Here is a 24,377-nt window from a genome sequence, read left to right on the forward strand (position 1 = left end):
ATGGAAACGCTGCGCTCCATTGTACTGGCTATGGAGCCCGGAGACTATATGGTATCCCTGTGTGTGTATATATAGGATGCATATCTGCATATTTTTATTGCCATGTCACATCAGCAGTTCCTGCGGTTTGCTATTGGCAGCTGTCATTACCAATTCCAGGCTCTGCCATTCGGACTGGCTATGGCTCCTCGGATCTTCCATCTCTGTCGCCTGGGAATCCGAATCCTGCCGTACTTGGACGACCTGCTGATTCTGGCCAATTCCCAAAAAGTCCTCAGTCATCTGCAACTGACTGTAACCTTCATGCAAGCCTGTGGGTGGCTGATAAATTGGAAGAAGTCCTCGCTGGTCCCAGCTCAGAGCATGGTGCACCTGGGGGCACTCCTGGACACACACAGTTAAAGACTGTTCCTGTCTCAGACAAAGTCCTGAAGCTTCAGGACAGGATACAACACTTAATTTGTCGCCCCAGAGTGTTGATACACTGGGCAATGCGAGTACTGGGCCTGATGGTGTCGGCCTTCAACATGGTAGAGTACGCTCAATTTCATTCTCGCCCTCTACAAAAGTTAATACTTTCCAAGTGGGACGACCTACCTCATCGGATCAGATGTTACATGATCCCGTTGATTTCGGAGGTTCGTCTGTCGCTGACCTGCTGGCTTCAGGGTCAACAATTGAGCAGAGGCCGTCCCTTCTGGTTCCCCAACTGGGTCCTGCTGACAACAGACGCCAGTCTGAGGGGATGGGGAATGGTGTTGGAGCAACACTCTTTTCAGGGTCGTTGGACTCACTCCTCCCAATAAATATTTTTAGAGCTGAGGGCCGTGTTCAATGCGCTGTCACTTGCCCTGCCTCTGGTACAGAACAGGCCTGTTCAAGTACGGTAAGACCACGGTGGCTTACATAAACCATCAAGGCGGCACTCGAAGCCGCATGGCAATGATGGAAGTGTCAAAAATCCTTCAAATCCTTCGTTGGGCGGGACGCCATCTGGCAGCTATATTGGCAGTGTTCATTCCGGGCGTCCTAAACTGGGAAGCGGACTTCCTCAGTCGCCAGGACGTGCACACCGGACAGTGGAGTCTTCACCCAGAAGTCTTTCAACTCCCAGTGGACAGATGGGGCCTACCGGACGTAGACCTTATGGCGTCTCAACACAATTACAAGGTTCCGGTCTTCGGCTCTCGGACCATGGATCCTCGAGCAGCGTTTGTGGATGCACTGGCGGTGTCATGGAACTTTCGGCTGCCTTACGTGTTCCCTCCGGTGTCACTCCTGCCCAGGGTCCTACGCAAGTTCAAACAGGAAGGAGGAATGCTACTACTAGTCGCTCCAGCATGGCCCAGATGGCATTGGTTCTCAGACCTGCAGGGTCTGTCAACAGGGCATCCCCTTCTTCCTTAGAGACCAAACCTCCTCGTACAGGGCCCTTGTCTCTACCCAGACTTGTCCATACTGCTTTGACGGCGTGGCTCTTGAAGCATTACTCCTGAGGGCCAAAGGATTTTCCGAGGCGGTCATTCAGACTATGGGGGTCATTCAGAGTTAATCGCTCGCTAGCAGTTTTTAGCAGCCGTGCAAACGCTATGCTGCCGCCCACTGGGAGTGTATTTTAGCTTAGCAGAAGTGCGAACGCTTGTGCAGCCGAGCTCTGCAAAAACAGCTTGTGCAGTTTCAGAGTAGCTCTGAACCTACTCAGCGCTTGCAATCACTTCAGCCTATTCGTGTCCGGCTTTGACGTCATACACCCGCCCAGCCATGCCTGCGTTTTTTCAGACACGCCTGCGTTTTTACAAACACTCCCTGAAAACGGTCAGTTGACACCCAGAAACGCCCCCTTCCTGTCAATCTTCTTGCGGCCGTCAGTGGGAAGGAAAACTTTGCAAGAACCTGAGCACAACCACAAAGCGCTTTGTACCCGTACGTTGCGCGTGCGCATTGCTGGGCATACGCATACGCATGCGCATAAATGACATTTTTTTCACCTGATCGCTGCGCTGCGAAAATCTGCAGCGAGCGATCAACTCTGAATGACCCCCCTATGTTAAGTCATTCAGACTGCTCGGATATATTATAGGGTCTGGAATTCTTACTTCACCTGGTGTGCTGATAAGAATTACGATGTCTATAGATTCAGAGCTTCCAGAATTCTGGCTTTTCTGCAAAGAGGCCTGGACTTAGGCCTGCGTCTGGCCTCCCTCAAGGTTCACATATCTGCCTTGTCAGTGTGGTTTCAGAGGAAAAATTGCATGTATACCTGACGTTCATACTTTCACTCAGGGAGTCCTACGGATTCAGCCTCCCTATGTTCCTCCTGTGGCTCCATGGGATCTTTCTGTTGTACTTAATGCTCAGCAAGAGTCTCCATTTGAACCTCTTGAATCGGTGGACCTTACATGGCTCACGGCCAAGGTCCTGTTCTTGCTGGTTATTGCCTCTGCAAGATGGGTGTCGGACTTAAACGCTCTGTCCTGTCGTCCGCCCTTTTTGATATTTCACAGTGACGGGCAGTTCTACGAACTCGCCCAGGTTATTTGCCTAAGGTGGTGTGATCTTTTCACCTTAACCAAGAGATTGTGGTTCCGGCCTTCATCTCTTCGGACTTGCCTCCCAAAGAACGTTCTTTGGATGTGGTTTGGGTTCTCCGTATCTATGTGGAGAGGACTGCCTCTATCAGGAGGTCAGATACCCTTTTTGTCCTGTTTGTTTTCCACAAACGTGGCTTGCCTTAAAATAAGCATACCTTGGCCAGATGGATCAGATTGGTGATTGCACAAGCTTATGCGCAGGCTGGACTCCTAGCTCCTGCTGCTATTAAAGCCCATTCTACTCAGTCTGTTGGACCTTCTTGGGTGGCCCGCTGTGGTACGTCCGCAGAACAATTGTGCAAGGCGGCTACGTGGTCCTCAGTGAACACCTTTATTAGGTTCTATGCCTTTGATACTTCCGCCACCCAGGATGGTTCCGTTGGATGCCGGGTTCTCATACCCGCTAAGGGATCTCCCTTGAGGAACTGCTTTAGGACATTCCCAATGTTTCCCTGTGGAAACCAATGTAACTTGCTGCAGAAAAGGAAAGTTATGGTAGACTTACCATGGTTAACTCTTTCTGCGAGGTACATTGGGTTCGACAGGTCGCTCACCTTGACGCACCTACCTTCTATGGGTTTGTATGGCATTAGCCGCTGGTACCTTCTCCTGTTGTGAGAATGTAGTCCTATGTGACTAACATCTGCCTTCTCTCTTACCTGCTCGTGCATTGGACTTGTTAACGAAACTGAGCTCTCCGTGCCTTGAGGCGGGGTTTGTGCATCCTGGGACAGCCTAAAGCTTTAGCCTGTTGGTGCCTCTGGATCAAGATCTACTCTACACGTTTCTACAAGATCTACTCTACATGTTTCCCTGTGGAACCCAATGTACCTTGCAGAAAGAGAGTTAACAATGGTAAGTCTACCATAACTCTCCTTTTCTTTTGCTCATCAAGTGGCAAGAGGTGCTGAGTTGCATGTTAGAGGCAATCGAGAAAACATTCGTTTTTATTGCCGGTAAGGAGTTGATGCATGTCTGCACATTAAAGGGGCATCGCTATTTTGAGGAGTAATACAGAATTATGGTATTTAGCGCAGTAACAATTCTTTGGTGTTATGGGCCCTACACACTAGCAGATAAAACAGAACGATATGAACGTTTTCGTTCATAAATGAACGAGAACTCGTTCATATCGTTCTGTGTGGAGGCACCAGCGATGTACGATGCACGGCCCCGCTCTCGTTCATCGCTGGTGCCCCGTCGCCTGTGCATGCAGGCCATATTTGCCTGCACTGCTATGGAGCCAGGTCACGTCACCTACCCCCCGCCGCCTGGTCGCCAGTCGGGCGTATCCGCCGTCGGGCAGCTCGGCGGCGGATCAGTATGTGTGTAGGGCCCATTATTCCTGGTCTTATTCCATGTCAGTGTGACTTGGGGTATTACTTTCTTGTAGTCTGTGCCTATGGCCAGGGTATTCCCTTTTGTGTATCCGTGCATCATTACAGAGAGTGATCTTGTGCTTACTGCTGACTCTCACTTTCTTAGCATGCAGGCCAGTTCCTGTGCTGAAGACTTGAGGCTGGAGAGCCAAATCTGCTGCGTCAGGAGATTTGTGTAGCCAAGGTGGCATTTGTTGGGATAGTACAGTCAGCTCCCCTCCTGCACACCATGCATAGCTTAGTGTATCACATGGTACTGCTGCAGTTCTCAATGCAGGAACCTGTGCTGCCTCCATTCCATTCAAGCAAATAAAGGAAGGTCACCTACTTAAGGGGGGTTGTATGAAAGGGACCATCCTCTGTGTCAGGTAATTTTTCTGAATATAATATAAATGCAAAATGAAACTTTTCTATGGATTATTGTATTTGCCTGCCAGCTATTTCTGCTGGAATTCTGATCTAGACATTCACTGCCTTTTCCCAGAGAGACCTATAGCATAGTTCATTACCTGTACATAGTAAACTGTGGTTGTGCATAAGAAACCTTGCTACAGGAAACTATTAGTATTTCTCTAACGTCCTAAGTGGATGCTGGGGACTCCGTAAGGACCATGGGGATTAGCGGCTCCGCAGGAGACTGGGCACAACTAAAGAAAGCTTTAGGACTACCTGGTGTGCACTGGCTCCTCCCACTAAGACCCTCCTCCAGACCTCAGTTAGATTCTTGTGCCCGGCTGAGCTGGATGCACACTAGGGGCTCTCCTGAGCTCCTAGAAAGAAAGTATAATTTAGTTTTTTTATTTTACAGTGAGATCTGCTGGCAACAGACTCACTGCAGCGAGGGACTAAGGGGAGTAGAAGCGAACCTACCTAACTGGTGGTAGCTTGGGCTTCTTAGGCTACTGGACACCATTAGCTCCAGAGGGATCGACCGCATGGAACCGGCCATTGATGTTCGGTCCCGGAGCCGCGCCGCCGGCCCCCTTACAGAGCCAGAAGCAAGAAGTGTTCCGGAAAATCGGCGGCAGAAGACTTCAGTCTTCACCAAGGTAGCGCACAGCACTGCAGCTGTGCGCCATTGCTCCTCATACACACTTCACACTCCGGTCACTGAGGGTGCAGGGCGCTGGGGGGGGGGGGGGGGGGTGCCCTGAGCAGCAATAAAAACACCTTGGCTGGCAAATATATCACAATATATAGCCCCAGAGGCTATATATGTGATAAATACCCCTGCCAGAATCCATAAAAAAGCGGGAGAAAAGTCAGCGAAAAGGGGCGGAGCTATCTCCCTCAGCACACTGGCGCCATTTTCTCTTCACAATGCAGCTGGAAGACAGCTCCCCAGGCTCTCCCCTGTAGTTTTCAGGCTCAAAGGGTTAAAAAGAGAGGGGGGGCACTAAATTTAGGCGCAATATTGTTTATACAAGCAGATATTGGGGGAAAAATCACTCAGTTATAGTGTTAATCCCTGCATTATATAGCGCGCTGGTTTGTGCTGGCATTCTCTCTCTCTCTCTCTCTCTCTCTCTCTCTCTCCAAAGGACTTTGTGGGGTCCTGTCCTCAGTCAGAGCATTCCCTGTCTGTGTGCTGTGTGTCGGTACGGCTGTGTCGACATGTGGGATGAGGAAGGTTACGTGGAGGTGGAGCAGAGGCCGATAAATGGGATGTCGCCCCCTGTGGGGCCGACGCCAGAGTGGATGGATAGGTGGAAGGTATTAACCGACAATGTCAACTCCTTACATAGAAGGCTGGATGACGTAAAACAGCGGTGGGACAGCCGGCTTCTCAGCCCGCGCCTGCCCAGGCGTCTCAAAGGCCATCAGGGGCTCAAAAAAGCGCCCGTTACCTCAGATGGCAGACACAGATGTCGACACGGAGTCTGACTCCAGTGTCGACGAGGTTGAGACATATACACAATCCACTAGGAACATCCGTTACATGATCTCGGCAATGAAAAATGTGTTACGCATTTCTGACATGAACCCAAGTACCACATAAAAGGGGTTTTATTTTTGGGGAGAAAAAGCAGCCAGTGTTTTGTTCCCACATCAGATGAATGAATGAAGTGTGTAAAGTAGCGTGGGTTCCCCCGATAAGAAACTGGTAATTTCAAAAAAGTTACTGATGGCGTACCCTTTCCCGCCAGAGGATAGGTCACGTTGGGAGATATCCCTTAGGGTGGATAAGGCGCTCACACGTTTGTCAAAAAAGGTGGCACTGCCGTCTTAGGATACGGCCACCTTGAAGGAGCCTGCTGATGAAAAGCAGGAGGCTATCCTGAAGTCTGTAAATACACACTCAGGTTATATACTGAGAACTGCAATTGCCTCAGCATAAATAGTGCTGCTGCAGCGTGGTCTGATACCCAGTCAGATAATATTAAAACTCTTAAGACAGGGATAATAGTTTGCTAACATAGAGCATATTAAAGACGTCGTCTTAGATATAAAGGATGCACAGAGGGATATTTGCCGGCTGGCATCCAGAATTAATGCAATGTCCATTCTGCCAGGAGGGTATTAGAAACCCGGCAGTGGACAGGTGATGCTGCCTATAAAAGGCACATGGAGATTCTGCCTTATAAGGTTGAGGAATGGTTTGGGGATGGTCTCTGGGACCTCGTATCCACAGCAACAGCTTGGAAGAATTTTTTTTACCTCAGGTTTCCTCACAGCCTAAGAAAGCACTGTATTTTCAGGTACAGTCCTTTCGGCTTCAGAAAAGCAAGCGGGTCAAAGGCGCTTCCTTTCTGCACAGAGACAAGGGAAGAAGGAAAAAGCTGCACCAGACAGCCAGTTCCCAGGATCAAAAATCTTCCCCCGCTTCCTCTGAGTCCACCGCATGACGTTGGGGCTCCACAGGTGGAGACAGGTGCGGTAGGGGCGCGTCTCGGGAACTTCAGGGACCAGTGGGCTTGCCCACAGGTGGATCCCTAGGTTCTGCAAATAGTATCACAGGGATACAGGCTGGAGTTCGAGGCGACTCCCCCTCGCCGTTACCTCACATCAGCCTTGCCTGCTGCCCTCGGAGAAAGGTAGTACTGGCGGCAATTCACAAGCTGTACTTCCAGCAGGTGAAATCAAGGTACCCCTCCTTCAACAAGGCCGGGGTTACTATTCCAAAATGTTGTGGTACCGAAACCAGACGGTTCGGTGAGACCCATTTTAAAATTGAATGCCTTGAACACTTATATACGAAGGTTCAAGTTCAAAATGGAATCGCTCAGGGCGATTATTGCAAGCCTGGAGAATTTCATGGTATCACTGGACATCAAGGATGCTTACCTGCATGTCCCTATTTACCCTCTTCACCAGGAGTACCTCAAAATTGTGGTACAGGATTGTCATTACCAATTCCAGGCGTTGCCGTTTGTCGGTCCCCGGCACAGAGGTATTTACCAAGGTAATGGCCGAAATAATTATCCCGTACTTGGACGATCTCCTTATAAAGGCGAGGTCCAGGGAGCAGTTGTTCGGCGGAGTAGCACTATCTCTGGAAGTGCTACAACAGCACGGCTGGATTCTGAATATTCCAAAGTCGCAGCTGGTTCCTACGACGCGTCTACTGTTCCTGGGTATGGTTCTGGACACAGAACAGGATAAAAAGGGTTTCTCCCGGAGGAGAAGTCCAAGGAGTTGTCGTCTCTAGACAGAGACCTCCTAATACGTATACAGGTGTCGGTGCATCAATGCACGCGAGCCCTGGGAAGGATGGTAGCTTCTTACGAAGAAATTCCATTCGCCAGGTCCCATGCAAGGATTTTCCAGTGGGATCTGTTGGACAAGTGGTCCGGGTCGCATCTTCAGATGCATCGGCGGATAACCCTGTCTCCAAGGGCCAGGGTGTCGCTGTTGTGGTGGCTGCAGAGTGCTCATCTTCTAGGGGGCCGCAGATTCGGAATACAGGACTGGGTCCTGGTGACCACGGATGCCAGCCTTAAAGGCTGGGGGGCAGTCACACAGGGAAGAAACTTCCAAGGCTATGGAAAAGTCAGGAGACTTCCCTACACATAAATATTCTGGAACTAAGGGCCATTTACAATGCCCTAAGTCAGGCTAGACCCCTGCTTCAACACCGGCCGGTGCTGATTCAGTCAGACAACATCACTGCGGTCGCTCGTGTAAACCGACAGGGAGGCACAAGATGCAGGATGGCGATGGCAGAAGCTGCAAGGATTCTCCGATGGGCGGAAAATCATGTGTTAGCACTGTCAGCAGTGTTCATTCCCGGAGTGGACAACTGAGAAGCAGACTTTCTCAGAAGACACGAACTCCACCCGGGAGAGTGGGGACTTCATCCAGAAGTTTTCCAAATGATTGTACACCATTGGGAAAGGCCACAGGTGGACATGATGGCGTCCCGCCTCAACAAAAAGCTACAAAGATATTGCGCCAGGTCAAGGGACCCTCAGGCGATAGCTGTGGACGCTCTGGTAACACCGTGGGTGTACCAGTCGGTGTATGTGTTCCCTTCTCTGCCTCTCTTACCCAGGGTAATGAGAATAATAAGAAGGAGAGGAGTAAGAACTATACTCATTGTTCCGGGTTGGCCAAGAAGAGCTTGGTAACCAGAACTCCAAGAAATGATCTCAGAGGACCCATGGCCTCTGCCGCTCAGACAGGACCTGCTGCAGCAGGGGGCCTGTCTGTTCCAAGACGTACTGCGGCTGCGTTTGACGGCATGGCGGTTGAACGCCGGATCCTGAAGGAAAAGGGCATTCCGGAGGAAGTTATCCCTACGCTATTTAAAGCTAGGAAAGAAGTGAACGCAAACCATTATCACCGCATATGGTGGAAATATGTTGCGTGCTGTGAGGCCAGGAAGGCCCCAAAGGAGAAATGTCAGCTAGGTCGATTTCTGCACTTCCTACAGTCAGAGGTGACTATGGGCCTAAAATTGGGTTCCATGAAGGTCCAGATTTCGGCTCTATCGATTTTCTCCCAAAATAGAACTGGCTTCACTGCCTGAAGTTCGGACTTTTGTTAAGGGAGTGCTGCATAGTCAGCCCCCGTTTGTGCCTCCAGTGGCACCGTGGGATCTCAACGTAGTGTTGGATTTCCTGAAGTCGCATTGAGTTGAGCCACTTAAATCCGTGGAGCTACAATACCTCACGTGGAAAGTGGTCATGCTGTGGGCCTTGGCGTCGGCCAGGCGTGTATCAGAATTGGCGGTTTTGTCATGCAAAAGCCCTTATCTGTATTTTTATATGGATAAGGCGGAATTGAGGACTCGTTCCCAATTCCTTCCTAAGGTGGTATCAGTTTTTCATGTGAACCAACCTATTGTGGTGCCTGCGGCTACTTGGGACTTGGAGGATTCCAAGTTTTCTGGACGTAGTCAGGGCCCTGAAAAATATATGTTTCCAGGACGGCTGGAGTCAGAAAGACTGACTCGCTATTTATCCTGTATGCACCCAACAAGCTGGGTGCTCCTGCTTCTAAGCAGACTATTGCTCGCTGGATCTGTAGCACGATTCAACTTGCACATTCTGCGGCTGGACTGCCGCACCCTAAATCTGTAAAAGCCCATTCCACAAGGAAAGTGGGCTCTTCTTGGGCAGCTGCCCGAGGGGTCTCGGCTTTACAAATTTGCCGAGCTATTACTTGGTCGGGGTCAAACACTCTTGCAAGAGTCTACAGGTTTGATACCCTGGCTGAGGAGGACCTAGAGTTTGCTCATTCGGTGCTGCAGAGTCATCCGCACTCTCCCGACCGTTTGGGAGCTTTGGTATAATCCCCATGGTCCTTACGGAGTCCCCAGCATCCACATAGGACATTAGAGAAAATAAGATTTTACTCACCGGTAAATCTATTTCTCGTAGTCCGTAGTGGATGCTGGGCGCCCATCCCAAGTGCGGATTGTCTGCAATACTTGTATATAGTTATTGCCTAACTAAAGGGTTATTGTTGAGCCATCTGTTGAGAGGCTCAGTTGTTATCATACTGTTAACTGGGTATTGTATCACGAGTTATACGGTGTGGCTGGTATGAGTCTTACCCGGGATTCAAAATCCTTTCCTTATTGTGTCCGCTCTTCCGGGCACAGTATCCTAACTGAGGTCTGGAGGAGGGTCTTAGTGGGAGGAGCCAGTGCACACCAGGTAGTCCTAAAGCTTTCTTTAGTTGTGCCCAGTCTCCTGCGGAGCCGCTAATCCCCATGGTCCTTACGGAGTCCCCAGCATCCACTACGGACTACGAGAAATAGATTTACCGGTGAGTAAAATCTTATTTTTTAGGGTGAGGTGCCGATGGAGCATCTACCTATCCGAATCACTCCACTCTCCCCTTACCTGCATATTCAATTAAATCACTGTTTGGACAATACAAAGCCTAACTAAAAATACAATTTGTTCCTAGATAGTTTCAGTCAACAGGATGGGGGTAGGTCTGTAATAGATTGTAGATTTATAAAATCAGAAATCTTGGTTCAGAGATTTCTAAGATTTTAATTTAGTTACCATGAATGAAAAAGGCAAAAATTCCCTTATGTATAAGAAGTAAGGGTTGATTTCACACTATTATATTCAAGCATTTAGTAAAATATAAGTGCATGCATTATTAGGAAGAGGGAACCTTTTCTGTGTGCGTTTTCTGTGCTTCCCGACACACCGCACTTCAGCTACTAGAATAGCGCCAACAAATGTTTTTAAATTGAACAAAATATATATAAAATGAAATTCAGTGAGTGGAATACTTTTGCAATGAAATGGATCAAAAATAAGTTAAAGGTGGAACTTTTTAATGGATAACTATATTGGAAATCCCTGCTGCCAAGGCTCTGTAACCTATACCTGGCATAAAGTTCTGATGGTGAGGGCAGAGATTTTAGCAAACACAGTAGGCTTCCTGTCAGTTACTCCATTGAAGGACAGCGCAGGCAATTTCTTGGCTGATTACAGAGGGCAATAGATCGCACTCCTCTTTTTTTAAAAAAAATTCTGTAATAATGTGAAGATTTGTATATTATGTATTTGTAAATATTAGTATCTATTTGGTATAAAACCCCATGCACACTAGACGAGAAAGTAAAAGATCTCACTCAGAAGGGCCAATCTGAGCGAGATCTTTTACAGTCTCGTCCAGTGTGTGTACACAATGTCATTAACGATACGCGCTCCCATGCATCGTTAACGACCCCCTCCCTCGTCTGAACATGTATAGACAAGTAGTGTTAACTCTAGGGGAAGTGCAGGGCGCCGGTCCTTGAGGGGCACGCTGCGCACGTGCCAAAAAGGGGCGTAGCCATGTAAATAGGGGGCGTGGCCAATAAACGTAATACAAGTGGGCGGTTCAGCCCACAGGCGGGGGGGGGGGGGGGCGCGTGGGCGGCCGGCAGCATCACTGTTGGGGGTGTGCATGCGCACAGAATCTTATCACGCTGGGAGGGCAGAAAACGGGCGGCTGTTTTAGCAGGGCGCCGCAGAAAGGGCAGGGCGGGTTTTGACCTTAAAAAATCGGGCAGGGCGCGACGCCCTGCTAAAACAGCCTGGCGTGAACACTAGACAAGGGAAACTTGTAATGACAGCTATGCTGCAGAAGCAGAATGGTTGTCATGCCACCCCGCCATCGTTCCCTTCCCTGCTGGCATCGGCAAGAGTGTATGCACTTGCCGATACAGGCACCCCGCCGTCGACAGGGCCTCGTTTAGTGTGTACTGGGCTTCAGGCAATTTTGTGTTTTTTAGGTTTAGCTGCCTTTTAATATTATGCCATTAAATTTGTTTACTGCTATCTCACAGAGTTGTGGGTTCTCATTTGTATCATAATTCATGTGCATGCCTTTGCTGGTCCTATAGTCTAGTTTATTTTCTTTAAATCTTAAGTAACTTTCAATGGTCCAATGCACCTTTATAACTTTAATAGGGCTTATTAATGCATATAGGGGCAGATGTACTAAACCTTGAAGAGAGATAAACTACCAGCAAATCAGCTCCTAACTGTCATTTCTCTGACGTCCTAGTGGATGCTGGGACTCCGTCAGGACCATGGGGATTAGCGGCTCCGCAGGAGACAGGGCACAAAAATAAAAGCTTTAGGACTAGGTGGTGTGCACTGGCTCCTCCCCCTATGACCCTCCTCCAAGCCCCAGTTAGGTTTTTGTGCCCGTCCGAGCAGGGTGCAATCTAGGTGGCTCTCCTAAAGAGCTGCTTAGAAAAAGTTATTAGGTTTTTTATTTTCAGTGAGTCCTGCTGGCAACAGGCTCACTGCAACGAGGGACTTAGGGGAGAAGAAGTGAACTCACCTGCGTGCAGGATGGATTGGCTTCTTAGGCTACTGGACACCATTAGCTCCAGAGGGATCGAACACAGGCCCAGCCATGGAGTCCGGTCCCGGAGCCGCGCCGCCGACCCCCATGCAGATGCCGAAAAGTGAAGAGGTCCAGAAACCGGCGGCAGAAGACTTTTCAGTCTTCATGAGGTAGCGCACAGCACTGCAGCTGTGCGCCATTGTTGTCAGCACACTTCACACCAGCGGTCACTGAGGGTGCAGGGCGCTGGGGGGGGGGGCGCCCTGGGCAGCAATGATAATACCTTGTTCTGGCTAAAAATACATCACATATAGCCCCTGGGGCTATATGGATGTATTTAACCCCTGCCAGGTCTCGCAAACACCGGGAGAAGAGCCCGCCGAAATAGGGGGCGGGGCCTATCTCCTCAGCACACAGCGCCATTTTCCTGCACAGCTCCGCTGCGAGGAAGGCTCCCAGGACTCTCCCCTGCACTGCACTACAGAAACAGGGTAAAACAGAGAGGGGGGGCACTTTTTTGGCGATATTGTTATATTAAGCTGCTATAAAGGAAACAACACTTCTGTAGGGTTGTTCCTATATATTTATAGCGCTTGGGTGTGTGCTGGCAAACTCTCCCTCTGTCTCCCCAAAGGGCTAGTGGGGTCCTGTCTTCGATAAGAGCATTCCCTGTGTGTCTGCTGTGTGTCGGTACGCGTGTGTCGACATGTATGAGGACGATGTTGGTGTGGAGGCGGAGCAATTGCCGGTAATGGTGATGTCACCCCCTAGGGAGTCGACACTGGAATGGATGGCTTTGTTTATGGAATTACGTGATAATGTCAGCACGTTACAAAAATCAGTTGACGACATGAGACGGCCGGCAAACCAGTTAGTACCTGTCCAGGCGTCTCAGACACCGTCAGGGGCTGTAAAACGCCCTTTATCTCAGTCGGTCGACACAGACCCAGACACCGAATCTAGTGTCGACGGTGAAGAAACAAACGTATTTTCCAGTAGGGCCACACGTTATATGATCACGGCAATGAAGGAGGCTTTGCATATCTCTGATACTGCAAGTACCACAAAAAGGGTTATTATGTGGGGTCTGAAAAAACTACCTGTAGTTTTTCCTGAATCAGAGGAATTGAATGAAGTGTGTGATGAAGCGTGGGTTAACCCCGATAGAAAACTGCTAATTTCAAAGAAGTTATTGGCATTATATCCTTTCCCGCCAGAGGTTAGGGCGCGCTGGGAAACACCCCCTAGGGTGGATAAGGCACTCACACGCTTATCAAAACAAGTGGCGTTACCGTCTCCTGAAACGGCCGCCCTCAAGGATCCAGCTGATAGGAGGCTGGAAACTATTCTGAAAAGTATATACACTCATACTGGTGTTATACTGCGACCAGCCATCGCCTCTGCATGGATGTGCAGTGCTGGGGTGGTTTGGTCGGATTCCCTGACTGAAAATATTGATACCCTGGATAGGGACAGTATTTTATTGACTATAGAGCAATTAAAGGATGCTTTTCTTTATATGCGAGATGCTCAGAGGGATATTTGCACTCTTGCATCGAGAGTAAGTGCGATGTCCATATCTGCCAGAAGAAGTTTATGGACGCGACAGTGGTCAGGTGATGCGGATTCCAAACGGCATATGGAAGTATTGCCGTATAAAGGGGAGGAATTATTTGGGGTTGGTCTATCGAATTTGGTGGCCACGGCAACAGCCGGGAAATCCACCTTTTTACCTCAGGTCCCCTCCCAACAGAAAAAGACACCGTCTTTTCAGCCGCAGTCCTTTCGTTCCTATAAGAACAAGCGGGCAAAAGGACAGTCATATCTGCCCCGAGGCAAAGGAAAGGGTAAGAGAGTGCACCAAGCAGCTCCCTCCCAGGAGCAGAAGCCCTCCCCGGCTTCTGCAAAGCCCTCAGCATGACGTTGGGGCTTTACAAGCGGACTCAGGGGCGGTGGGGGGTCGACTCAAGAATTTCAGCGCACAGTGGGCTCACTCACAGGTGGACCCCTGGATCCTGCAGGTAGTATCTCAGGGTTACAGGTTGGAATTCGAGAAGTCTCCCCCTCGCCGGTTCCTAAAGTCTGCTCTGCCAACGTCTCCCTCAGACAGGGCGACGGTATTGGAAGCCATTCACAAGCTGTATTCTCAGCAGGTGATAGTCAAGGTACCCCTCCTACAACAGGGAAAGGGGTATTATTCCACACTATTTGTGGTACCGAAGCCGGACGGCTCGGTAAGACCTATTCTAAATCTGAAATCTTTGAACCTGTACATACAAAAATTCAAGTTCAAGATGGAGTCACTCAGAGCAGTGATAGCGAATCTGGAAGAAGGGGACTTTATGGTGTCCCTGGACATCAAGGATGCTTACCTGCATGTCCCAATTTGCCCTTCACATCAAGGGTACCTCAGGTTCGTGGTGCAAAACTGTCATTATCAGTTTCAGACGCTGCCGTTTGGATTGTCCACGGCACCTCGGGTCTTTACCAAGGTAATGGCCGAAATGATGTTTCTTCTGCGAAGAAAAGGCGTATTAATTATCCCTTACTTGGACGATCTCCTGATAAGGGCAAGGTCCAGAGAACAGCTGGGGGACGTAGTAGCACTAACCCAAGTAGTGCTGCAACAGCACGGGTGGATTCTGAATTTTCCAAAATCTCAATTGACCCCGACGACACGTCTGCTGTTCCTGGGAATGATTCTGGACACTGTTCAGAAAAAGGTGTTTCTTCCGGAGGAGAAAGCCAGGGAGTTATCCGAACTTGTCAGGAACCTCCTAAAACCAGGAAAAGTGTCTGTGCATCAATGCACAAGAGTCCTGGGAAAAATGGTGGCTTCTTACGAAGCGATTCCATTCGGCAGATTCCACGCACGAACTTTTCAGTGGGATCTGCTGGACAAATGGTCCGGATCGCATCTGCAGATGCATCAGCGGATAACTTTGTCTCCACGGACAAGGGTGTCTCTTCTGTGGTGGTTGCAGAGTGCTCATCTGTTAGAGGGCCGCAGATTCGGCATACAGGACTGGGTCCTGGTGACCACGGATGCCAGTCTGAGAGGCTGGGGAGCGGTCACACAGGGAAGAAACTTCCAGGGAGTGTGGTCAAGCCTGGAGATGTCTCTTCACATAAATATACTGGAGCTAAGAGCGATTTTACAATGCTCTAAGCCTGGCAAAACCCCTGCTTCAGGGTCAGCCGGTGTTGATCCAGTCGGACAACATCACGGCAGTCGCCCACGTAAACAGACAGGGCGGCACAAGAAGCAGGAGGGCAATGGCAGAAGCTGCAAGGATTCTTCGCTGGGCGGAAGATCATGTGATAGCACTGTCAGCAGTGTTCATTCCGGGAGTGGACAACTGGGAAGCGGACTTCCTCAGCAGACACGATCTACACCCGGGAGAGTGGGGACTTCATCCAGAAGTCTTCCACATGATTGTGAACCGTTGGGAAAAACCAAAGGTGGATATGATGGCGTCCCGCCTCAACAAAAAACTGGACAGGTATTGCGCCAGGTCAAGAGACCCTCAGGCAATAGCTGTGGACGCTCTGGTAACACCGTGGGTGTTCCAGTCAGTGTATGTGTTTCCTCCTCTGCCTCTCATACAAAAAGTACTGAGAATTATACGGCAAAGGGGAGTAAGAACGATACTCGTGGCTCCGGATTGGTCAAGAAGAACTTGGTACCCGGAACTTCAGGAGATGCTCACGGAAGATCCGTGGCCTCTACCTCTAAGACGGGACCTGCTTCAGCAGGGACCGTGTCTATTCCAAGACTTACCGCGGCTGCGTTTGACGGCATGGCGGTTGAACGCCGAATTCTAAGGGAAAAAGGCATTCCGGAAGAGGTCATCCCTACCCTGGTAAAAGCCAGGAAGGAGGTGACTGCACAACATTATCACCGCATTTGGAGAAAATATGTTGCGTGGTGTGAGGCCAGGAAGGCCCCGACGGAGGAATTTCAACTGGGTCGATTCCTACATTTCCTGCAAACAGGATTGTCTATGGGCCTCAAATTAGGGTCCATTAAGGTTCAAATTTCGGCCCTGTCGATTTTCTTCCAGAAAGAATTGGCTTCAGTTCCTGAAGTCCAGACTTTTGTAAAAGGAGTACTACATATACAGCCCCCGGTTGTGCCCCCAGTGGCTCCGTGGGATCTTAATGTAGTTTTGGATTTTCTCAAATCCCATTGGTTTGAGCCACTCAAATCGGTGGATTTGAAATATCTTACATGGAAAGTAACCATGCTACTGGCCCTGGCTTCAGCCAGGAGAGTGTCAGAATTGGCGGCTTTATCGTATAAAAGCCCATATCTGATTTTCCATTCGGACAGGGCAGAACTGCGGACGCGTCCTCAGTTTCTGCCTAAGGTGGTTTCAGCGTTTCACCTGAACCAGCCTATTGTGCCTGCGGCTACTAGCGATTTGGAGGATTCCAAGTTGCTGGACGTTGTCAGGGCATTGAAAATATATATTTCAAGGACGGCTGGAGTCAGAAAATCTGACTCGCTGTTTATACTGTATGCACCCAACAAGCTGGGTGCTCCTGCTTCTAAGCAGACGATTGCTCGTTGGATTTGTAGCACAATTCAACTTGCACATTCTGTGGCAGGCCTGCCACAGCCTAAATCTATCAAGGCCCATTCCACAAGGAAGGTGGGCTCATCTTGGGCGGCTGCCCGAGGGGTCTCGGCATTACAACTCTGCCGAGCAGCTACGTGGTCGGGGGAGAACACGTTTGTAAAATTCTACAAATTTGATACCCTGGCTAAAGAGGACCTGGAGTTCTCTCATTCGGTGCTGCAGAGTCATCCGCACTCTCCCGCCCGTTTGGGAGCTTTGGTATAATCCCCATGGTCCTGACGGAGTCCCAGCATCCACTAGGACGTCAGAGAAAATAAGATTTTACTTACCGATAAATCTATTTCTCGTAGTCCGTAGTGGATGCTGGGCGCCCATCCCAAGTGCGGATTGTCTGCAATACTTGTACATAGTTATTGTTACAAAAAAATCGGGTTGTTATTGTTGTGAGCCGTCTGTTCAGAGGCTCCTACGTTTGTCATACTGTTAACTGGGTTCAGATCACAAGTTGTACGGTGTGATTGGTGTGGCTGGTATGAGTCTTACCCGGGATTCAAAATCCTTCCTTATTGTGTACGCTCATCCGGGCACAGTATCCTAACTGAGGCTTGGAGGAGGGTCATGGGGGGAGGAGCCAGTGCACACCACCTAGTCCTAAAGCTTTTATTTTTGTGCCCTGTCTCCTGCGGAGCCGCTAATCCCCATGGTCCTGACGGAGTCCCAGCATCCACTACGGACTACGAGAAATAGATTTATCGGTAAGTAAAATCTTATTTTTTCAAACACAACCTGTAACATGGCAGTTAGGAACTGATTGGCTGGTGCTTTATCTCTCTCCAAGGCCTAGTACATCTGCCCCATAGTTTGCTTGCACTTTCTCTGACTGTGTTTGGTCCTCAGGTCAAAATGCTTTTTACAGTTGGCAGACACATAGGGGTATATGCAATTGCGGTCGAATTCCCGAAATTGTCGAATTTCGGGAATTTTTCGCCAAAAAAAAAAAAAATCGTCAATGCATATCTGTGCTTTCCGTCAAAAAAACGGACTTTAAAAATTCGACTTTTTGAAATTCGACTTTTGTCAAATTCGACTTTTTGAAATTCGACTTTTGTCAAATTCGACTTTTCTGCAATGATACAAAGTGCTGCAATTCGACCAAAGTGTATTCAATTCAAGTTTGGAAATTCGACAACAGTGCTTTTAGACAGTAAATTCGTCATTTTCAATCCGCCACACTTTGGAGGGTGAAACCAATAAAAAAAATTTAAAACATGGTTTTTTTTTTGGTAATAGCATATCTATTTATATTAGAAGGGATTAGGTACTTGGTTTGTCTTTTTTGGAGGCACAATTATTATTTAGATATTTTTAAAAATATATATTTTTTTTTTTCTTTATAGCTGGAACGGTAAAATCAAGGAAAAAAATGGCGTGGGGTGCCCCCTCCAAAGCATAACCAGCCTCGGGCTCTTCGAGCTGGTCCTGGTTCTAAAAATACGGGGGGGAAATTGACAGGGGATCCCCCGTATTTTTAAAACCAGCACCGGGCTCTGCACCTGGTGCTGGTGCAAAAAATACGGGGGACAAAAAGAGTAGGGGTCCCCCGTATTTTTTACACCAGCATCGGGCTCCACTAGCTGGACAGATAATGCCACAGCCGGGGGTCACTTTTATACAGTGCCCTGCGGCCGTGGCATTAAATATCCAACTAGTCACCCCTGGCCGGGGTACCCTGGGGGAGTGGGGACCCCTTCAATCAAGGGAGTCCCCCCCCCCCCCCCCCCCCCCCCCCCAGCCACCCAGGGGCCAGGGGTGAAGCCCGAGGCTGTCGTCGTCGTCCCCCCCCCCCCCCCCCATCCAAGGGCTGCGGATGGGAGGCTGATAGCCTTGAGAAAAATGTCAGAATATTGTTTTTTCCAGTAGTACTACAAGTCCCAGCAAGCCTCCCCCGCAAGCTGGTACTTGGAGAACCACAAGTACCAGCATGCGGGAGAAAAACGGGCCCGCTGGTACCTGTAGTACTACTGGGAAAAAAATACCCAAATAAAAACAGGACACACACACCGTGACAAGTACAACTTTATTACATACTGCCGACACACACATACTTACCTATGTTGACACGCCGACTGCCACAGTCCCTGACGATCCGAGGGTACCTGTGAAAAAATTATACTCACCTTCCAGCGTCCAGAGATAAATCCACGTCCAGAGTATAATCCAGGTACTTGGCAAAATAACAAAACGCAAAAACCCGTGCCAGCGGACTGAAAGGGGTCCCATATTGACACGAGACCCCTTTCCCCGAATGCAGAGACCTCTCCGTGACAGCTGTCACTGAAAGGTCTCTTCAGCCAATCAGCGAGTGCAACGTCCTTGCACTCTGCTGATTGGCTCTGCGCGTCTGAGCTCAGACAGCGCATCGCAAAGCCTCTCCATTATATTCAATGGTGGGAACCTTGCGGTTAGCGGTGGGGTCACCCGCCGGTCAGCGGCTGACCGCGGGTAACCCCCCCCTGCTGACGGCAAAGTTCCCACCATTGAATATAATGGAGAGAGCTGTACGATGCGCTGTCACAGCACAGACAGCGCACAGCCAATCAGGTGAGCGCCACGTAGTAGCGCTTCCTGATTGGCTGAAGGGACCTCAGTGACAGGAGTCACGTGGGGTCCCGGCACATTCGGGGAAAGGGGTCTCATGTGTCAATATGGGACCCCTTTCAGTCCGCTGGCACGGGTTTTTGCGTTTTGTTATTTTGCCAAGTACCTGGATTATACTCTGGACGTGGATTTATCTCTGGACGCTGGAAGGTGAGTATAATTTTTTCACAGGTACCCTCGGATCGTCGGAGACTGTGGCAGTCGGCGTGTCAACATAGGTAAGTATTTGTGTGTCGGCAGTATGTAATAAAGTTGTACTTGTCACGGTGTGTGTCCTGTTTTTATTTGGGTATTTTTCCCCCAGTAGTACTACAGGTACCAGCGGGCCCGTTTTTCTCCCACATGCTGGTACGTGTGGTTCTCCAAGTACCAGCTTGCGGGGGAGGCTTGCTGGGACTTGTAGTACTACTGGAAAAAACAATATTCTGACATTTTTCTCAAGGCTGTCAGCCTCCCATCCGCAGCCCTTGGATGGGGGGGACAGCCTCGGGCTTCACCCCTGGCCCTTGGGTGGCTGGGGGGGGGGGACCCCTTGATTGAAGGGGTCCCCACTCCCCCAGGGTACCCCGGCCAGGGGTGACTAGTTGGATATTTAATGCCACGGCCGCAGGGCACTGTATAAAAGTGACCCCCGGCTGTGGCATTATCTGTCCAGCTAGTGGAGCCCGATGCTGGTGTAAAAAATACGGGGGACCCCTACTCTTTTTGTCCCCCGTATTTTTGGCACCAGGTGCAGAGCCCGGTGCTGGTTTTAAAAATACGGGGGATCCCCTGTCAATTTTTCCCCCGCATTTTTAAAACCAGGACCAGCTCGAAGAGCCCGAGGCTGGTTATGCTTTGGAGGGGGGACCCCACGCCATTTTTTTCCGGGTTTTTTCACGTTTTTTTAAATCGCGGCAAAATCCGGCAAATCGGCCGTTTTTCACCCGTGGGACTGTCTAATCCGTTTTTCATTGAATATGGTGAATTCCGGAAGCCACCTGCCGGAATTCACCTGTCGAATTGTGTCGAATTAAAAAAACGGCGATAATTTGCCGCGATTCGCCGCTAATTGCATATACCCCATAATCAGTACATTGTTATTGCACCACTTATAAATATCAGACAGAAGTCTAGTGTGATCCGATCCCTTGCACCCAAAGATTAATGATTGTATCAAGTGTAATTCATTCTTTATATTCTCCTTTCACGTTTTAGAAAAAAAAAACTTTCTGCAATACATATTAGAATTAAGGCTTATTTAAGGCTCATATTAACCCACTGCAGAATGTGTGTCACTGAGCATTATTCTCAGAACAGACACTAGGTGGCGCACTAAGTAAGCTCAACACTGCATAATTGGTAAGATCTAGCAACACTGCAGCCAAATACTTTTTACATGATTTTTTTTCTTGCAGGATGAAGTGTCCCGTCGCCAGCACTAACAAGCGTTTTCTGATCAATACCATTAAAAACACCCTACCACCTGACCATGAGAAACGCAGTAGGAGAACGCATGACGAAGAAGATACCAGGGATCATAGTAGGGAAAGGACTTATTCAAGGAAGCATAGTTCACATCCCTATAAGAGGAGTGATGACTCAAGAAGGGATGAAAAGAAATCCCCATCTTCAAGCAAGAACATAAGACAGACCCGATCCAACAGCAATCGCAAGGAAAGATAGCCAAGGAGACTTCAAGCAATATGGCTCATACTGTTAACTATTTATTTGCAATACACAGGGTATTAATGATCAGGCACCTCTGACTTAATCCTGGCGATGACTGCTACATGGTTTTAAACCATTTCACTGCTATCATTGATTGTACACAGCAATGGATTATAAAAGGCCCTTTTGTTGGGATGTAGTTATGTGACCTGCGGGCAGGAGACCGCGTAGTCACAATATCGACGGCTACACCCCGCACCCCTGTAAATCCCAACAGTCGGCATACCAGCTAGCAGGGACTATTCCCACTCGTGGGTATCCACGACACCCATAGAGTGGGAATAGAACCTGTGGCGAGCCCGCAGCGTGGTGAGCACCGCAAGCCCACAAGGGGCTTCATTGGGCTCGCCACCCCCCACCGGCATTCTGCTGCTGGGATCCCGCGGGCGATATTCTGACCGCCGGGATCCCCAGCACCGGTAAGGCATACCCAACCCAACCTCGTCCTAGGCTTTGAGATATAGTGAGGGCCAGGCTCCAGCATGCAGATTAAATGGTACAGGCATGACCTTGGCAAAAGTGATTTTATGATGGCATTCTATGGGTGGAATTCAATTGTTTGAAAAGCCGGTTGGGTGTCTGTTTCTTCCTGTCTATTAGATAGGAAAAAAGACATCCTACTGACTTTTCAAACAATTGAATTCCCCCCTTTGTGTGCACTCCAACGAACCTAGCAAAATATTCCTGGTATTAATACAATACACTTTGCGAGGCCTGCAGTGTATATAGTACAGTTCCCTTAGGATTATGGTCATGTATAAAAAAAAAAAAACTATATAGAGTGGTGTACGAGGCTTTAGAAGCCGTTTCTATAGCTTTTGATTTTCAGTGTGTTGTCAGTGAAATGGTTTAAATCCTCTCTAAGAGCAAATATTATTACTCCCCTTTTTACTTGACTGAGTTTTCATTTTAACAGCTCCTCACCATGATTTTTTGCCTGTATGTACTTTGTTACTCGCATACAGTAATAAAAACTTTTGTGAAAAGTCACTTGTGTTTCTTAGTCTATTATTTAGCACAATGATGAACGGGCAACATTATAAATATAACAAACCTGTGCCAAAATCTGCTTTTTATTAAATGTACTTATATTTGGTAGATGGCAGAGCGGTGGGGAGGGCATGTAGGCAGATGAAAGGTTGCCCTGTGAGATTGCTAAAAGTAAGAATGTACATAAATGTATTCACACACTATTCATGTTTTCTTAAACTGATAAGTAAAATCAGATTTGTTGAATGCTATAAATAGGTTGATACATATTTTTGATATTTACCATGGTAAATAAAGTTCTCTTGTCACCTTTCACATGTTACAGGGCACTTGTAGGCTTATTTAATATTAACACAAAATCTGCCTATTAATTCATTAGGAACTAGCGACGTCACCGATACATGACAGGACGACATAATGGGTCTTGTATTAATACAACAACTAGAATCCTGCTGTTTGACTCACTCTCTTCAAGTCTAAAAATGTAATCCGGAATCATGAAAAGGGTCTTTTTATTGTAGACTTCTGATATCCCAAACAATTCTACATAGATCAGGTGCAGTAAGAGTAACATGAAGCCACCTGCACTGCCCTGACATGAGTTAGAGACTGTCCCTTTCAGCCATTAGTTATGATCTAACAGCCGGGAAAACTAATAAATGACTTACAGCTGTTCTAAGATTGATCCAATTCTCCTCCTCTGGATGCTATCGCCAATGTTTCTATAGTAGGGAGGGAGCCTCTGTGTGTCTAGTAAACCTCCCAAGGCACTAACAACACTTGTTTACAGGGTATTTTGCATGTCTGATTTAAGATTGTTCTTGACATATAAATTGTGTCGTATTACACGTTTGCATTAAAATTAGGGGCAAATGCCGTCCTCCTATTACTCTCATTTTAAATTTCCTACTAATCCTACTGTGTGTTTCAAGTGGGCGGGTAAAGAGTAGATTATAGCCAATCAGATCACCAGAAGCTGGCCAGATAATGAGTGCTGATATTGACGAAGTTGCTGACCTGCCCATTTGTGTGATTTTAATTACAGTAGCTACAGACTGTAGCTGGGTTCTTTTCTAACCATACAATTAAATTAAGGTCCGAGGTTTGTCTTGGCCACTCTAAAACATTTTTTTTATTTTTTATTTGAGACTCTACAAAAGTTTTGCTATATGATTTGGTGTGAATTCCAGCAGTGAACCTTACACATTGCACTGCGCTCATCACAGCATTTTCGGTCATCTAAAAATTAAATTAACTAATAGAAATGTAAAGGGCTGAATGGAAGTACATACTATATGGACAAATCGCCAATATTTTGTAAAACCAGTGTGTGTGTATATAGGTGTATATATCCTGTACATCTGGACGCTATATACAGGAGGAAGGAAGGCACGGGAGCAAGGTGGCTGGGTCCGGGGTCATTCTGGACATATATGTGTGTGTAATATATATGACAAAATAAATTTTCTCTGACGTCCTAGTGGATGCTGGGAACTCCGTAAGGACCATGGGGAATAGACGGGCTCCGCAGGAGACTGGGCACTCTAAAAGAAAGATTAGGTACTATCTGGTGTGCACTGGCTCCTCCCTCTATGCCCCTCCTCCAGACCTCAGTTAGAATCTGTGCCCGGCCAGAGCTGGATGCACCTAGTGGGCTCTCCCGAGCTTGCTAGAAAAGAAAGTATTTGTTAGGTTTTTTATTTTCAGTGAGATCTGCTGGCAACAGACTCACTGCTACGTGGGACTAAGGGGAGAGAAGCAAACCTACCTGCTTGCAGCTAGCTTGTGCTTCTTCGGCTACTGGACACCATTAGCTCCAGAGGGTTCGAACACAGGGCCTGACCTCGATCGTCCGTTCCCGGAGCCGCGCCGCCGTCCCCCTTGCAGAGCCAGAAGACAGAAGAGAACGACTAAAACGGCGTCTGAAGACTCCTGTCTTCATTAAGGTAGCGCACAGCACTGCAGCTGTGCGCCATTGCTCCCACAGCACACCACACACTCCGGTCACTGTAGGGTGCAGGGCGCTGGGGGGGGGGCGCCCTGGGCAGCAATTATAATACCTTTTGGCACAAATTATACACATAATACAGTCTGGCACTGTATATGTGTGCAAACCCCTGCCATTAAGTCACACAAAACGCGGGACAGAAGCCTGCCGCCGAGGGGGCGGGGCCTTCTTCCTCAGCACACCAGCGCCATTTTCCCTTCACAGCTCCGCT

At 48.5% G+C, this 24,377-nt stretch overlaps 1 protein-coding gene across 1 annotated transcript in view; it reads left to right on the plus strand.

Moving 5' to 3' along the window:
- Positions 1 to 22,158, plus strand: part of POLR1D (RNA polymerase I and III subunit D) — a 56,576-nt gene extending 34,418 nt beyond the window's left edge. The window contains exon 3 of the mRNA XM_063951719.1: positions 20,856 to 22,158. Coding sequence (XP_063807789.1) covers positions 20,856 to 21,123 — 268 coding nt within the window. The 3' untranslated portion in view covers positions 21,124 to 22,158. The remainder of the gene's footprint in view (positions 1 to 20,855) is intronic.
- The last annotated feature ends 2,219 nt before the right edge of the window (positions 22,159 to 24,377 follow it).

The sequence above is a fragment of the Pseudophryne corroboree genome, chromosome 2 (genome assembly GCF_028390025.1).
Source record: "Pseudophryne corroboree isolate aPseCor3 chromosome 2, aPseCor3.hap2, whole genome shotgun sequence".
Classification (NCBI taxonomy): domain Eukaryota; kingdom Metazoa; phylum Chordata; class Amphibia; order Anura; family Myobatrachidae; genus Pseudophryne; species Pseudophryne corroboree.